This window comes from Mus pahari, chromosome 8 (genome assembly GCF_900095145.1).
Source record: "Mus pahari chromosome 8, PAHARI_EIJ_v1.1, whole genome shotgun sequence".
NCBI lineage: Eukaryota > Metazoa > Chordata > Mammalia > Rodentia > Muridae > Mus > Mus pahari.
The window spans coordinates 38,963,370-38,980,838 of NC_034597.1; the positions used below are offsets into that span (position 1 = coordinate 38,963,370).

General features: G+C 49.2%; 1 protein-coding gene across 1 annotated transcript in view; it reads left to right on the forward strand.

The window, feature by feature from the left end:
* The first annotated feature begins 1,949 nt into the window (after positions 1-1,949).
* Positions 1,950-17,469, forward strand: part of Peli2 (pellino E3 ubiquitin protein ligase family member 2) — a 132,594-nt gene continuing 117,074 nt past the window's right edge. Inside the window, exon 1 of the mRNA XM_021203341.2 lies at positions 1,950-2,279. Within this exon, the coding sequence (XP_021059000.1) occupies positions 2,203-2,279 (77 nt within the window). The 5' untranslated portion in view covers positions 1,950-2,202. The remainder of the gene's footprint in view (positions 2,280-17,469) is intronic.

Sequence of the window (17,469 nt, forward strand, 5' to 3'; positions counted from 1 at the left end):
CTGCCTAAGATCAAAGCCTCCACAGATACAAAAACTCAGAGAAAGCAGAACTGTAAGTAACTTTCATAAAGACAAACTCGATCTAGCACCATCAACATGCCCAAGGCATGCTGGGAGAGAAGAGAAAGATGCCCCCCCACCCCCCTTGGAGGGCAGAGGTGTCTGGACCAGCTGACCGCAATGGAGGAGGGGTGTCTCTGCCAAAGCTTGGGACAGCTTATGGGAAGCACCCAGTCTAGTGTTTGGAACTTAGAAGGAGGTTAATAAATATTTGTTTCCATCGCCCTAACAGCAGATGCAGAGCGCAATAAGGAAGAAGTGGAGCCAGAACAGTATACTGCAAGCACAAACGCACAGCATGCCAGGGGAGAAGAGGGTAATTGTAGCCTAGAGATCGGTAGCAGCAATAGAGCAGACTGGGGGAAGTGCGCATGCCCAAGCGAGGTACTATAATTAGGGAGATGGGTAACTGTGGTGGGATTCAAAGGGTTGTTGACAGTCGCATAGTGGATATAGTAAGTGGGACCAGGGAGTAAGGAAAACTACACTCCTCAGACAGAAATCTCCCAACACCTTGTGAAGAGAAAGAATTCAACTCTCTAAAGAAGGGCTGCTGGTTAACCCTTTACATTTTCGTAACAGAGAAAAGTACAGAGGATATGTACAATAAGCAGGATAGCTAGTTGTCTTTGGTCTAAGAATAGAATTTCTGTAATTAGCGGAAATAAGGTAATTGTCTAATAAAGTTTATTTTTGGCTCATCAATAGTGTGGCTTTTGTTATTCAGGAGTAATTTATCTCCAAAGCCTCAATTAAAAGAAGAAAAGCAGTTACTAACTGAAGTAAAATTACAGAAAGCATCATGTCACTACAGTAATAGCCTGTCAGAGAGCGATACGTGCACGGCGCTGAGCAGCAGAATGGAAGGTTACCCATGCAATTATTTCTTTTTTAGCTCCTTACTTAGAGTCATAGCCTAAACGTGCGTGCGTGCGTGTGTGTGTGTGTGTGTGTGTGTGTGTGTGTGTGTGCACTCGCTGTTTATACATTGGGTAGCTTTTGCAGTATTTATTTCTTTAAATATTTAACAGTCTGGAAAGGCAGTGACAGGCAATAATATGTAGCGTCTCTAGCATGTTGCAAGGGCTTAATAAATGCTAGAATAATAAATTCCTCTATGATGAAAAACAGCAGTCAGTAAAACTATCACAGCCTACAATATTTTAAAGACACAGCACCATAAAAAAAGCATAAAATACAAACGGTGCCTTGATTAAGCCATGGAAATAAAGGAACATTTGTTTTCATTTAAAAGAAAAATCCACCTAGGTAATTAATTCCCTTTTAAATTCCCCAGGAGGTTGAAAGAAGGGATTGAGATGTGAATAAGGGATTAAAAGTAACTTTTAACTTTTATCTTTCCCCTTTCCCTCTCCTCCTTCCATCTCTCTCTCTCTTTTCTCTCCCCCCCCCCACACGTTCTTTCTCCTTTCTCTGGATACACACCATGAAATGGTGGGGAGCCCTTCAATTATGGTCCCCCCCCACAACCAATGGGCAGATTCTTTCTCTTTTCAAGCCCCCCCTCAAGGACCTGACTTTGAAAGCAGACACCCCCAGATCAGTGTGTTCAGCACGGTGAGCTCGGAGGTGAGGTGGGGTGGCAATAGGCCTGGCTTTCACGCAGGCGGGGCCGGGAGCCCCGGGCTGAGGACCAAGACCCCCGCGCTCCAACTTTCCGGAGGAAGAGAGGAGAAAAACAGAGCTGCCCCTTTAAGGGCTTGCCTTCCCCTTTACTCTATGTTTACATAACACGGGGCGCTCGCGGGCCGCGGGGGTTGGCGGGCGGGCGGGGGCCGCGGGAGCGCGGAGGCGCGGGCGGCGACGCGGCCGTCCCACCTGCCCGGCCCGCTCAGCCCCCCGGCGGCGCGCGCTCCTCCTCCCGCGGGGCTCCCGTCGCCGCTCGCAGTCCGTGCCGGGTCCCGCTCGCGGCGGCCGACGAGCGGGGAGCTCCGGGGAAGCCGGCGGGCGACGCGCACAGCCACGACGGAGCAGCCGCGGGACTGGCCGCCCCGCGCCCCGTTCGCCGCCGTGCCGTTCCCCGGCGCGCTCACCCCGTTCTCGGGATGGGAGTGTAGCGGCGGCGCGGACTCGGCGGGGATCGCGGCGGAGGCGGCTGCGGCGGCGGCCGAGCGCGGCTCCATGTTTTCCCCCGGCCAGGAGGAACCCAGCGCCCCCAACAAGGAGCCGGTGAAATACGGGGAGCTGGTGGTCCTGGGGTGAGTTGGGGACGCGGGCGGCGGGGCGTCGAGGAGGGAGAGGGATGCGCTTCTGAGGGCCGGGGTCCTCGGGGTGCTCGTTGCCGCGGCCCGGAGGGCGCTCCTGCACCACGCGGGGTCGCTCCGTGAAGCCCGGAGCCAGTGGCTGTTGGGGACTTCTCGTTCCCGACGACCGCGAACGCGGAGCCCTGTCTCCGAGCCCAGAGCCCAGTCCGCGGGGGTTACGCATTGTTCCAGTCTGTGACCTGGGCCGCCGGTTGGCCTCCGCTTCTTTGCTCCAGGAGTGAGCTCGGCCGAGGGCCTGGACCCGGTCCTGGTTTTCCCGGGTCCTCTCAACAACGGTTCCCGGATCTCCCGGGTTTCCATTCTCGAGTCTCCGCACCCCTTGATCTCCTTACCCCCGGGGCTCCTGCACCCCTCGGGCCCCTGCACCCCTCGGGGCCCCGGCCTTGCCGATGCCCTGCCAGCGGCGGGGAACTCGCCACCCTGCCCGCCTCGGCTCCCACTCCGCTGGTGAAAATCACATTTTGAAGATAGTAATTATCTACAATCGTTAAAACGGCAGCAATTAGAGACTTCATCTACTTCCTGAGTCTCCATGTGACATTTTCTATTGTTTACCCTTAATAAACCAGGAGGGAGGCTTCGCAGGATTAAAGCAGGGTAAAGTGGGCACTGAAAAGGGTGTGGGTGGGGGAGGTGGAAAGTGCAGGAAACTCTCAGAGCTGGAGCAACTTGGGTTTAGTGCTGCAGGGGAAGGATTGTTTTCCCTTTGGATGTGCCGCTCCAGGGAACCCGCACTTTTGTCCTCTGTTGAAAGATCTGTATTCAGACCCACGCGGGTGTTGATGGGTGGGCTTAGAGGCACGCGAGGAAGCCCCTCTCCTCACCCCTAAGCAGAGACTCTGGGAACTTTGAGAAACGTGTTTTGATTACTACCTTGAAGTAAGTGCCGACTTAATTTTTTTTTGTTTAAAGATGTAAGCTCATCTAAAGTTTCCTAGCCTTCTTCAGTTTGTTGCAAGCATTTCTGTGGGGAGTAGTACTGGAAATATCATTGCTTATTTGGAAGCTCAGCAGTTGAGCGCCTTCCGCACCTGCATGGGAATTGCATGCACTTAAGAGACAGATGTCAGAGTTCGCTGGGAAGAGGAGGGGATAGGGGGTGGGGGAAGCACAGTTTAGTCTGTCTTATGTAACTTCAGCTCAGCCTAATTTTGTGGAGTTTGGTTTTGTTTATATGGCTGGCTTCAGAGTATGCTTAACACTGTGAATTTGACACAGAAGATTAACTTTCGCCAGAGCCATTTCATTATTTCCTTTTGAGGCAATCTGTTGAGATGTTTCGGAGCAGTGTGGAATAAACCGGGAGAGGTTTGTGTTCATAGCTAAAAGTTTAGGACACTCCAAAGCCAGGGAAAGAATTTACACCCTGGGCAGTTGTAATTTAGTGTCTCTGTAACCACGTTGCCTGTAGCACCTGCTCCGTCCTTTACTATATACCACATGCCAACACTGTTTGATCATTGGGTATCATCCAGTACCGGACAGAACACTTCCATTTTAATGTAGAACAAGTCATAAGTAGAAACCCGAGTAGGTAAGTAGCGAATGATGTCTGGTGTTGTCACTTCTTCAACTGAAGTTGGTTAACAGTGGAGCCCTGCCGCGGTGGGGGGTGGGGGGAGATGTTGTTTCTTGCCAGCTTAAGGAAGGCCTTTAAGGAAGAAAAATGGGAGTAGCAGATGGTTTGTGTACGCCTGAATTGTGGCTGCTGCCCCTCCCCCTCTTTCTTTCAGGTTTCTGACTCTTGCAACATTGAGCACACTAAAGAGTACCTGGGAAGTAGTGAACTAGTTAGATTTTCACTAAGTCTTACACAGTTCTGGCCACTGGACTTGAGAGCATGTCGTCCCCTTTAAAATAACAAGTGCATTTCAATGAAAAAAAAAAAAGTTCCATTACTGTGCATGCCTGGTCCTTTGGGACATAAATATTGGTGAGCAGAGACTGTCTAGGAAATTTTCTTGATGGAATTATTCTTGAGGCTAAAGATGCTCACCACCTCTGATGCTGTTAAAGTATTTATTGTGTTTCTTTGGAGAGTACAGTGACTTTATTTTAACTGCTGGGTGATGGTCCTTTTTGCTGTGTTCTGAATCACATGGTAAAATGTCACTTAGGAAGTTTGGAAAGCAAACTGTAAAGTTGATTCAGGCCCACTCAGTACGAGTGATTCTTGTCATAGGTTGCCCAGTCGGAGAGAATGCCATGCGGGATTGTAGTGGGGTCGTCACTTTCTGTCCTGTTAGTGGAATTTAAATTATTTGGTAATTCTAACCAGTTACCATGTTATGGTCCCAAGTCCTTGTTGTGTCCACTGCTTAATTGAAGATGGAGAAACGATTGGCTGAGAAGTATTAATTTGGCTATCACTTTAAAGTTGGGGAAGTGGTTTGGGATTTAAAAGCCGTTCAAGGTAGTGGAGCCCTGATTAAAGTCTCGTTTTGTTTTGTTTTGTTTTGTTTTTTCCTGACCCATTGGCTCTGTGTTTTTTTTTTTTATTTAGTTCCTTCCTCTCTTTCTTCAGCAATATCAAAATAGTCTCCAAGGAGCCTCTCTGGGGTCTGTTCTGTTGTTCTGTTCATTCGCTCAAATGTGGAATACACACGGTTAACCAATTCTAAATAGCTTGATATTTGTTGATTTTCATGAGTCTTAAAGTGATAGTGCTAGAACTCCCATGGGCACACATCCATCCATCGTCATAATAGTAGAAAAGCAATCAGCGCCGGGCTGGGGTGGGGGAGGTAGCTCAGTGAATAAGTGCTGCATGAGGAGCTGTGTAAAGGTATGCGATCGCATCTATAACCGCAGTGCTGGGGAGGCAGAGACATGTGGATCCCAGGGCCTCCCAGGCTGGCCAGTCTAGTCCAAATGGCCAGCTCCAAATTCGGTGAGCAATCTGTCTCAAAAACTAAAGTGAAGAGTGACAGAGGAAAGCACCTTATGCTGGCCTCTGCGCCCCCCCCCCCAACCCCAGGCACGTGTGTGCTTTTTTAGCTTCGTGCACATACCCATACATGATACACACAAGACCAGTTTTATGACTGCCTTCTATCAAGTAGTTATGCACAAAACAAGTTTTTAAAAATTGTAATAGTACATGGTTTTGACTGATTGGTGTTTTGTGTACAAGGTCGTGCAAATTTAGTAAAATTTGCTGATCTGTATTCCAGAAAGGCAAAGATGGCACTGGGTAGGTATATGAGCTTGTTGCCAAGCCTGGCAAACTGAGTTTGACTCAGGGTCCACACAGTAGATAAGTCCCACTGGGAAATTGTCCTCTGACCTCTTATCACCCCTGAACCAGGGCACACACATATGCCACTTCTAGTCCCCAAAGTAAATAAGTGTAATTACATTTTTAGGGAAGAAATCATGTTTTGAAGTTAAGCAGACTGCGACAAATAGCAGAAAGAGGCTTAATATGGTAGTGGAGCTTAGGAGGGGTGAGGGTCTAAGAGGTATATTATTTAGCCCTTCACAAAGAAACCAGAGCTCCTTGACTTATGTGTTCTTCCTGTGTTGGGTCAGTTTCATGGTTTTCTGCTGGAGGCTGACTCCAGCTGTGCTACCTGGCCTCAGAGCCCCCTTCTGAATTCATTTTGAAACCTGCTGCTCTTTGCCAACTAATGGCCCATCGTGTTTTTTGGGGGAAAAAAACTACCTTGCATACTCCCTTGGTTTCCCTCACCTCAGCGTTGAATGGGTAATGCATTCTGCAAGGCCTCAGCTCTGATTTGATGTGACACAGAACAGGTTCGCAGCACTTTCACTCACGGGCTCTTCATCTGGGGGCTGTAGAGTTCAGGGAATCCACAGAGTTGGATTGGAGGAAAAAAAACCCTGTTTTTATAGTCCTCCACCCGAAATCTAGTGTTTCGCTCAGAATAGGCAACACAGAGACCTGTTGTTGCCTATTTGTTATTTAATGTCTTAATACAGAAATAGAGGTGTAAGCAGAACATAGTGGTGCACACAGGAAATCCTGGGGAGTCTGTGGTCATCCTTAGCTACATAATGACGTCATAAGCCTGAGGTCAGCTTGTGCTGAATGAGACCCTGCTCAGATACATATATACTATAGGTGTGAACTGAGGATGTAGGTTGTGGTAAAGCCACTACCCAGAGTGTGCAAGGCCCTGCTTTCCACTTAAACAGATTGTTAGAAGTGCTGGTGATTTTCCAGTGTAAAGCTATTTTGTTAACAAAGTCACTAATTTCATTGGCGACCCATTGTATTTTATTTTATGCATTGACAACCTTTCTGCCCCCCATGAGCAGGACTCAGTGGGAGTCACCAGCTCACTAAAGGATGCTTGGCACAAAGGTTTAAGAGCCCCCTTACACAGTCAAGGCTTCTCCTCCACTCTGGCTAGAAATGCAGGTATCTGCTCTTCTCCTGGATTGGCAGTTGCTCTGTCAGATGAGGCAGAGGGCTCGAGTGCTTGACTGTGCTATGGACTCAGACATTATGGTTTTTAAAAAGGCTTTAATCCATGTCTTTCCGTGTTGTGCTCTTTGGACTTGCCTTGATGGCCTCTCTCCTACTGTATACCTCTTACTTTTTCAACTCTTATTTGACCCCAAAGATGTCAAACATTGTATTTTGTAGACTAAAAGATATTTGAATGTTTAGAAATAAACAAACAGAATCTTTGCTGCCGCTCAGCATGTGGGGTGACGGGCGTGCTGTGGCCAGTCTGTTTGTGGATGGGCGCCTCATTCCGAGGCTATTATGGGTCATGATGTTACTGGCTTGGGGTTGCTATGTTTTCCTTTACTAACTTTAGCCTTGTTTGGTGTGTGTGGCTGTCTGTCTGACTGTGGGCTTGCCAATCTGGCTTCCTTAGATCTGTTCCTTTTATGTGCCAAGACTGAAAACTTTATTAGGACTTTTCATTTGGGGCATATTTCCTCATGCAACAATCATTTCAAGATGCTTTTTGTAAACAGAATAAGACCAGATTGATTCAGGGTCCAGTGACATTTCCGTACGTATTTATCCAAAAGGTAAAACACAGACAAAAGTGAAACAAAATACGACACGGCATTCAGCCCACCATAGGGAGACTGATCCCATCGCCCTGGTGACACGGGTACGGGGCAGTGCCCTCCCTGAGTGGGAGCATAGGTTGGCTTTTAAAGGAACATTAAACAGCAACACATGGGCCTCATTGGCATGGGAGAAAAATATCCAGGAAAAAGAGTTGTTAATGTCCATGATTTAATTAAAGGGTTCTCCTAAGTTTGTTTTGTGAAAGGAAAATGAAGCTGAAGTGATTGACTTAGAAAGTTGTTAGTTGTCATCTTCATCTTTTAGAAAACAAGTTGACAAACGCAGACCATGCTTCATGTGGCTTAGTTTTGTCCCACTTGGCCATTCTGAGCCACACTCTCAGCCGCCTCGAGTGTGATGATGAGCCCAGAGGCATGTGCCTTGTGATTCATGACAAGTAGTCAAGGGTGGATCTTGCAAATGACTCGGCGATGTTACTTTAATGCTGCCATGTTTTCACCCCACCCCACCCCCACATTGTGATGTGTTTCCTCAAGTGGGAACGAAGGGGCGGAGTTATATCAGGCAAGCCAGGAATTTATTCATTCAACAAATATTTATTGGGTGTCTACCCTTCCAGAGCCTGGGGATGCAGCAAGAAAATAAGACAGGCAGGATTCCTACCCGGGTGAATGGCTAGATACTCTTGTCACGTCCCTGTAGTGACCAGCTATCGCTGAGGCAGCGCTCATTATTTGTCCCCCACATACCGTTAGATGCCACGCTTGGTACTCAGACACACAAGGTAGACTTAGTTCATGTTACAGAGCTTCCCGCATGATCGGGAAGAGCAAAAGGCTGTGATGCATGCAGATGGTCATTTAGCAGACAGAGAGGCAGGACAGGAGAGCACAGTGCTTAGCTCCTTCAAGAGAGTGATTGGACAGAATAGTGAGGTGAGGTGGGAGACGAGATAGACACGGGCCACGAGGGGCATTGTGGGAGAGTTTGAGATGATGCAGGGTCAGAATAGAAAGGGCTGTGGACAGAGCCTTCTACAGAGAGGGCACCATGGTGATGGGGGAGGAAACTGAGGTAGAGTCCACCAAGGCAAAGACAGAGGTTTATGATCTGGCTTTCCAGACCCTGCTTCCTGTCACTGGGACCTAGTTTTAGCCCTCGCCTGGCATCATGGGTCAGGTTGCTCATTGACTATAGTCTTATTGACTAAGGGTCCCTAACCTTGGGCCACTGTCACAGACAAGCACCTGCTCTGTCTGTCTACCTCATGCTCACTTTGAGGGACAGAGATGGCAAGCAATCAGGTGGGACAAAAGGCAGAGCTTCAGAGAGTGATTGGGTGTGCAAGAGGGGAGGTCGCAGGGTGGGTGCTAGGGAGCAGTGAGACCCCTTCAGATAGAGCAATCCAGGAAAAGCCACTGAGAGAACTGGCTTCTCTTCAGGGCACCTACTGTTCAGTTGTTTTCCCTTGTTAATACCCATTCTGGTGTTATAGCCAAAGGTATTCAGGCATTCTATCAATTAAGGAGGCAGAACATTTAGTTTCCCAAAGGGAAGACAGAGGGACAGACACCAAGACGGGATCCTCACTGTAAGCATGAATCAGTCTGAAGAGTCAAGGAGAGGCATGCGCTACCCAGTATGTCCAGTGTGGGACTTAGATCCCACCAGCATTCATTGAAACTGCATTGTCTTCCCTTCATGTGCTTTGATGGATGGGCAGGGACCTGTGAACTCCCCAGTTGAGGAGTGCCGGGCATGTCTTTTGGGGGCACGGCGGATAGTCATGGAGTATCTCCCAGAAGTGCTACGTTACAGATGCCAGCTGTTTCAATTCCAACTCTGATTTGATTTTCTTTTCATGAGTTACCTGCCAGTCATGTGGTCACCTGCACCAAGTACTGCCTCACAGGGAAGCAGGCCTTCTCTTCGGACTTTGCCAGCTGCTCTGAGCTGCCCTGTAGCCCATAGTAGTGTTGAAGGGCTGTGGTCATCAGTGCAAGTCCACGACGGGGCGTACAGGCCACTTGCATAGCTTCTAATACATAGGCATTAGGGTCATTTCAGTCTAAGGGTTAAGTCTTGGCTGGGGTTTTCTTTTCCGCCGTCCACACAAGGCTACTTCACTCAGCTGCTTAACGGACTTGGTTCCTCACCGTTTCAGTGTGTGTGAAATCTGTTTGTAGGATAAAAAGTCATTACTACAAGCTTTCTGCTTCCATTCTAATTAGGAGTGGCTCAACAGGATCCAACCACAGCAGGCAGTCGCTGCATCCAGCTTCTGGGTCTTTGGTAGGAGAACAAGCTGTTAACTATCCTAGCAAACACCCCAGAGGAGCCTTAGCCTCCGCCCTTCTCTTTTTCTTCTTCTGCCCTTTCCCACCCCTCCCCATCCTTGCCTCTCCCTCCATATCCCTCCCTAGACTTCAGCGTGTTCTTAGACTGTGGAATGTGAATCCTCACCACAACGCCTCGTGCTCTGTGTAATGAGGTTTTCCTGGAAGACCCGACTGACAGATCGCCTCAAGGAGAGGTCCTTTCTTCAGAAGTACTGTAGACATGGGGATTTGTTTTCGCTCAGATTCCAGAAAAGTCTCCTAGACCAGTCCCCTCCATTTCAGGGTACTTCCCATGCTGCACCTGTTTTCACTCAGCGACTTCAATGCTTCATCTTAAAGCCTCTCAGAGAAAGTATTGTACTGCCTCTGAGGTGGCGCTGGGACCACTTCCCCAGTTGGTCTTGTGGCTGGAGGGAAGTCAGGTCTTTGACATCACCTCACGCTCTGTTCAGACAGCCAGAGCTCCCCTGTCCTGCCGGGGTGTGCTGGTCCTCACTGGGTGGTGAACCCTCCCTTTCAGACCTGCTGGTTGCAGGGTTTGCTTTGGTCACTGTGGTGGAGGGTAGGAGGCCAAGCTTCCATGCATTGCCTCAGTGGCTGCTGTAGCCCCTGCCCTCCATGGGGGCCAAAACCCACTATAGACAAGATGACAACAGAAACTTACATCTGTGTAGTTCTGAACTTCAGAACCAGGGTCGCGGGTTCCTCTAAGGCTCCCGCTCCTTGGCGGACACATAACCACCTTCTCACATGGTCTTTGGCTCTTTTGCCTCGCCCAACCTGCCTCTGGATGGGGCCTTCTTGCATCACCCTTGTTTACCTTTAATTACCTCTTTTAAAGCCCATATCCAAATACAGTGACACCCTGGCACCTTCTGGGAGTTAGTATTCCAAGGTGAATTTTATAGAAATACAGCTTTACAGCAGAATGTTCCCTTAGAGGGGGCCTGCCACATCAGGGAGTTTGACCACTTCCCTGGAGAGAGTGGTGCTGGTGTGAGAGAGATTTACAAGGGAGGAGGGAAAGGCTTGCAGGACCCTGTCTGTCATGGCCGCTAAGCTCAGGTTATGGACAGATGAGTGAGACCGTGAGAGAGCTCCTTGGGCCCATTGAGCTGCCAGTCGACATTACCCAGAACAGCATGAAGGCTGTTTCCACTGTCTTCTGTGCAGGTGAGAGAACTGTATGTGAGCACACACGTGCGCATGTGTGTCTGCATGTGAGGTGTATGTTGTGTTCTGGGAGGTTTGTGTCGCCGCAGCCATACACCGTGTTCGCATTTAGCTCCCTTGTTAGATCTGACAACTCTAATATAAAGTGGATTCATGGAGCTTTTGTTGAGTTGATTTTCTCTCCTTTAGGTTATTGATGACTTTAATTAGCATAATTACAGTATTTTGGATGAGTTATTCTAAACATTAAATCCTGGAGGTTTTGAGAATCTTAGCTAGCAGAAGCATCCGGAATAACTGTCAAACGTAAGCTCTCATCGAGGTTCCTTGCCTAGCTTCCGTCCTCCTCGGTCCCGTCTCCTGAGCTGTGCTGAGGGCCAGTGGCTGGTGACTAACCCGACTGAACTGAGAACCCTGCTCCCTCAGGCTTCCCCATGGACAGCTTCCACCCAGGACGGCTAAGTGCATATGGCAGATTCTTCAGGCTTTTAAGGGTCGCCTGTTGAGAGCAAGCAGAGGCTTGAGAAGAGGGAGGAAACCCTCCTGCATCTTGTAGGTTCAGGACTCCCAGTAGACCAGAGGGAACGGCCCAGCATTGCAGTGAGGGGCAGGTGGCCGCTTGGAAAGAAAGCTGGAGCACAAGTGTTGTCCCTGTCTGTGGCTTCAGGAGGTGAGAATGTAGTACAGTCTCAAGACACTTGAGACCTCACGGAGGCCACGGAGAGCTGTTCTGTGCTGGCTAAGAAACAAACAGGCAGAAGGTATCCGAGGTGCAGTGTGGTTTTAGGGGGTGGGGGCAGCTTGTTTTCTACAGAGAAGCCAGTTGTGACATCCACAATGCGACAGGCCCTTTCTGGTGCTGGGTAGCGAGGAGTAGCGGGAGGCTGCAGACGTGGAAATTACCATTGCTGGCTCTCAACTGGACATGTCCCTTAGAAAGGGAAAGGAAAACAACCAACCAGGAGACAGCACGGAAAACAGAAGCTCTTCCTGTAGGCAGCTGAGAGAAGTGTAATCTCTAAGTTTACCCTAACATTTTCTACTTTTAATCAACACACTGTTAAGTGAAACTTTGAAATGTTGTGTTTTTAAGTTCCTAGCACTTACAGTTTGGTAGTGTTAAGGTTTAAAGCCGTGATAACTTTTGGGACCACATGTAAAATCACATGTGTTCTTCAAGGGTATATTCAATTGAAATAAGGCCAGGTAACCGTATCAGCATTGAGTGGTGTAACCCCTCGATTCGGTAGTGATGCTCCTTGGAGGTTTGGCTATGGTAGCTTGAGTTAGAGCTCATGGGTGCTGGCACCCAGGCGTCAGGTGCAGAGCCGCACTCTCAGGGAGACTGTCACAGAGCGCCAGGTTCTGTTTTTCCATTACTCTCTCAAGATTTCATATTATTGTCTGGGCAGTGAGGTGCCAGCTTAGTGCCTCGTCCTGGCTTCTCCCTGGCGACAGAGCCTGAGAGAGGGTGCTCAGTGTGTAGGCCTCAAAAGTTTGCTGCCCTCCACTCGGCAAAGGACAGAGAGCATGTCACCGCGGGCCATTGGCAAGATTTCCTGAGGCAGCCTTTTGCAGCCTCTGAGCAGTTTTGAAGGGGGAGTGGTTGTTCTGGGACTGGAGTAGAGAAGCCACAGGGGTGTTGGAACCTTGAGACTGAAGTGCTTGGGGGACGGGGATAGAATTGGAAACTGTGGCAAAGGTAGTATCAGGAGTCAGAGGGTTCTTAGGTTAGGGGACTGGTGAATGATCCCGGTCCCCATCTTCCTGGACTTTGTAGTCTCTCCGCGGAAAAGGACTTGGAACAAATTAAACCTAGCTACTTGCTGCCGAGTATGAGGGTAGCCACTGGGGACAAAGTGCGTTTTTGTGTGAGGGACTTGAGTTTTCTGAGTCCACTTCAGCCGAGGTCAAAGGATGTGTGGGAGCTAGTGGGTGGGTGGGTGGGTGGGGGGAGTGAGCGGGTTAGTGAGGCGAGAGCACAATGCATGAAGTGCACAGAGAGCCAGGGGAGTTGAGACACTCAGTGTGTTTGGAAATCAAAGTCGGGCTGGATGCCTGGAAGGGCAGAGGTCCTGGCAGGGAAGTTCCACTGCTAGTCCCTGCTTCAGAGTCTTCTGGGTGCAGGGAGCTCTTGTGCAAGGCTGTGAAGAGTTGAGTTTGGTAATCCTCAGGCCCTTCCATGACTGCAGTCCCCCCCCCCCCCATCTCTCTGCCCCTTCCTGCCGAGGGACAGTCACTCTCAGGGGTTGTAGCACTGTTCTGGCAGTGGCATTTGGGGAACAGTGTGGTCATTTCATCCCATGGGAGCTTCTTGTTTTACAAGTAATGAATGTTTTGGGATTGAACCCCGCTGGCCAAGCAGTTGGGGTCTGATACCGGTTTCCTCTCCGCACTCTGCCCTTCCTCCACTCCCTCTGGCCTGGCATTCCAACAGGACCAGGTCATGGTGTCCCTGTAGTGTCTGCTGGGGTGGGAGGGAGAGGGGTGACATCAGAGCCCACTGTTCCCCTTTCCTTGTCTGCAGAGGCTCTTTCTAGTAGTCATTGTAAGAAGCAGCTGGCTGCTGCCCTCCAGGTCATTACTGTGGTGGTTCAAAGCAGGCTGCTCCCCCTACTGGAACCCCACCCCATCCTCAGATGTGTAACTAGGCAGAAGTGTGTTTTAGTGCTATTTGTGGGGGTCCTGGTTATTGCTCGCATGCCCTGTCTGGCCTGTGAGCCTCCCTCTCTCCATCTCTTCCCCGCCTTCAGGGTGCGCCGCTCACACCCTTTGAACTGAAGTGAGGCCTCCAGGTGCTGAGAGAATCTGTGTTTGAGGGCTCTGTTTGTGGAGGATCTGAGCCTCTTTCCTTTTATGAGGAGACAGGTAATCTTCCCCTGGACAGTTGCTTCTACTAAGCCCAATTCCTCTTCCCCTCAGGAGGGGGGCCCAGAGGGCTGGCTCCTAGGCCCTGATGCTGGCTTCTGGCCTTTCTTAGTCTCACCTAAGTCCTGTGCGGAAGGGATGCTGGCCCCAGCCTTGAACTCAAGATGGCCTCAATGGCTTTGCCTCGTAAGTGAGGAAAGCGAGGGCTTAGAGTGCGGCCGCTCCACCCTTGTCCCTCACTCCTCTTCCTTTTCTGAGCCAGGCTCTCATGTAGCCCCGAGAGCTACAGCACCTCGCCTCACTTGGTTTCGTCTTGCCAGGTCTTAGGGGTCCTGAGGATGGAACCCGGGGCCGGACTCAGGCCCGTGTCTCCACTCCAGCTGTCAAACGCTCCACTCTTTCCTCTGTGTTCAGCAGCAGCCTTTCATCCCTTTAATTGACCCTTTCAAGCTAACCTGCATGCACAGAACGTAAGGCATAATTCCTTCACGGAAGTTACCAGCAGTAAAAGTGTTTTCTTGTGTTTATAACTTAGATTAGCTTCTTTAGTTTAAAAAATTTGTTTCCTGTGCGCTTTTAAAACAGTAAGTATAACAGGATCTCGGCTCCTGTCTTACTCATCTATGGCAGCTGAATTGATGATGGAAGGTAACATGCCTTGATCATGCAGATTAAGCATTCCTAACGCTGAGACCCTTTAATACAGTTGCTCATGTTGTGGTTACCCCCAGCCATAAAGTTATTTTCGTTTCTACTTCATAACCAGAATTTTGCTACTGTTATGAATAGTGATGTAAATATCAGTGTTTTCCAAGGGTCTTAGGTGACCCGTGTGAAAGGCTCATTCGTTTCCCCCCCCCAAAGGGGTCACGATTCCCCCTACCCCAGAGGGGTCACGACTCACAGGTTGAGAACTGCAGACCTAGAGTGATTGCAGATGGCCTCTCAACCTTCCAAGGGGGCCCTCCAACTGACAGCTCAAACCTTAGGACTGGCACACAGCCTTGAGGTTGTTTCTCCTTCCCTTTGCTGGTGGGGAACTATTTAGCATTTTTATCAGGTTGATAGCTTAAGGAAGGCGCCTCAGCGACCTTTCCTTCCTCAGTTAAGTCTGGCGTTTACCTGCTCTCAGAGTTGCTATTTGTGGAGTTTTCCTTTCCTGTCTCTTGGTCTTCCTGTCATTGATTAAGGGAAGAGACTCGCAACTTCTGTCTCCTCCGCACAGCTTGTTCCAGCAATGAAACTCGTTCAGCTCATCGGAGGAGCACAGGCCAGCAGCGGGCTGGGAAGGGGGACTTTTGCTAACTTAAACTAAGTGTTAAACTGGACCAGATTCCGGTTCAAGGGTTTGATGAGACGCAGTGACTTAGACCGTGGGAAAGTTTTGTGGTGTGTGGGTTCACCCTTCCTGTGACTTCAGTAACATGCTTGGTACCCAGGACCCTGTGTTTCTCAAGGACATTCTTAGCAAGCAGGCATCCTAAGGTATCTATCAGCTGGTGAGGTACCGTGGAACAGATCTAGCCTCTCGATGAGCTGGATTAGATGTTACGTGGGGGGAAAGCAGAGGCTTGGGACTGCTACAGGGAAGTGATCTGTCAACAGATTTTGATAATGCAAGAAACTACGGGGAGGGAGGAGACTCAGCGCGATTCATTCGCCAGAATGCCCCTCAGTGGCATTATGTACAGCGGACGTCTGCTCCTGTAATACTGTTTTAAATAGGAAAGGACACCACACGTCACTTCTCCCACAGATGAGAGAGAAAACCCACATCTGCCCCCAGATAGTTACTTTTGTTCCCCTCCACCACCAGACTAAGTTCATGCTTTGAGGGTTTTTTTTTCTTGGCAGTCCCACAGGGGATAGCACAGCATAAACTCTCTCACCCCATAGGGTGTGAGAGCCAAGTGTCCCACGGGAGGCAGACAGGACACGACCGTAGTCCCTTCCCACCATGGGCTCGATCACAGCCGATCTAGAGGAGGCGCTGTCTTCTTCACTGAACAAACAAAACCAAATTCTGGAGCACTGAGTCCGTCAACACCAAAGGATGCTGATGCTCAGGAGTTTTAACTGGTTAAATGCGTTCCAGCTTCTGGAAGTTTGTGTCCTGATGTTCCATGGCTCACAAGACTGCACTGAGCCCATGGTACTGTCAGGAATAATTTTCGCTCAAGATCAGAAGCAGGTTATAAAGTTGTGGTTATGATTTGCTGTGGATCAGCGGGGCGTGGGGAGTGGGGTAGCGAGAGTGGAGGTTTCTGGGAGTTCTGCTGGAGCTGGCTCTGCTGTTTACATTTCTCCTGGAGCTCCTCCTCCAGGCCCAGGTCAGGGGTCAAAGGATGTCCGCCCCTGGTCTTCCTGTTCAGACCAAGTGGACAAGGGAGCTCCACTCCCCTGAGAGAAGGGCTTTCTTGTTGGTCCCTAAGCTCAGGCTAAGCGAATCTCTGACCACTACCGCTATACAGAAATCACTGAACTAAAGTCCCCGCTTCAGTTTCGCTTGAGGATTTGTTTTTAACCTTCAGTTCCTCTGAGTTTAAATCCACTTTTAAGTTATATGTCCTGGATTCTTGCAACTTACAGATATCAATACCAATCATTTTAGCTTTCCCCTACTGAAAGCAGTTGTAAATGGAAACAAGTTTTAAGACAGACTGTTTATACTCTAGCAACATGGTATTACCCTGAAAAGTTGTATAACAGAAGTCTATGTGAAGAATTTATTTGAAAGGCAACGTTAATTTTATTAGTTTTGCAACTCACGACCTAGTTATGCTTTTATATACTTCATTTTATACTTACCATATGAACTCCTTTAAAAAGTATAGCCAACTAACTTTTAAAAAAAAAAAAAAAAAGAATTTGATTCATGCTAAAATTTTAAAATAAATCCAATACCTCTTTTCTTCATTAAAGTAGGTCTGATCTAATCAGCCATTTAACACAAACTCTGTTTTTGGAGGGTGAGGAAGGACAGGAATTGTCCTGTCATGTCTACGTGTCTACGGTCCCTGTCTTCACAGGATACAGGAGAGGAGGAGGTGTGGCCTCTGAGAATAAGTGGGTATGGGCAGAGGAAAAGGCTCCCCCAGGATGGTTAATTCTCTGCATGCACTGCGTGGGCAGGCTGGGTACGCCTGTCCCTGCCCTCGGGGCTTTCCCTCCCGTCTCTGAAATGTTTAACCTTTCTCCTCCTGCTTTTTCATCCTCTCTGCTTCTGCATCAGTCCCTTCTGCCTCCTCGATATTCAAGGCTCTCTACCCACCCCATCCGGCTTTCCTTAGGGTGTAGTTTCCATGCAGCCTCTCCCTGCACTTCCCCCTTCTCACAGCAAAGCATGTCTAGTGAGGCCTCTGTGCCTCTTCAGTGTCCCCTCAGCTGCTCTGGGCGGAGGGAGCGAAGGACAACCTTCCTGGAAGTAGGGACAGGCCACTCTCTTCCTTGGCACCTTGTTCTGGTTTTAAAACTGCATTATGTCCCTAAAGTAGGTATTTACTTACTCATACTGAATTGGGCTTCTAAAAGTCTTCCGACTGTCTTCTGAGACACCGCAGGTTGCTGCTCAGTGCGCAGACATGGGGGTGCCCAGTGACACTCAAGTGTCCCTGAGATGAGATGGTCACAGGTTTAAATTTTTTCTTCTGAAGTTTAATGACGACAAGCATTAAAATGGGTAAATACAGAGTTGTGACACCGGCTCTGGGCTTTCTTAGTGTGTAGT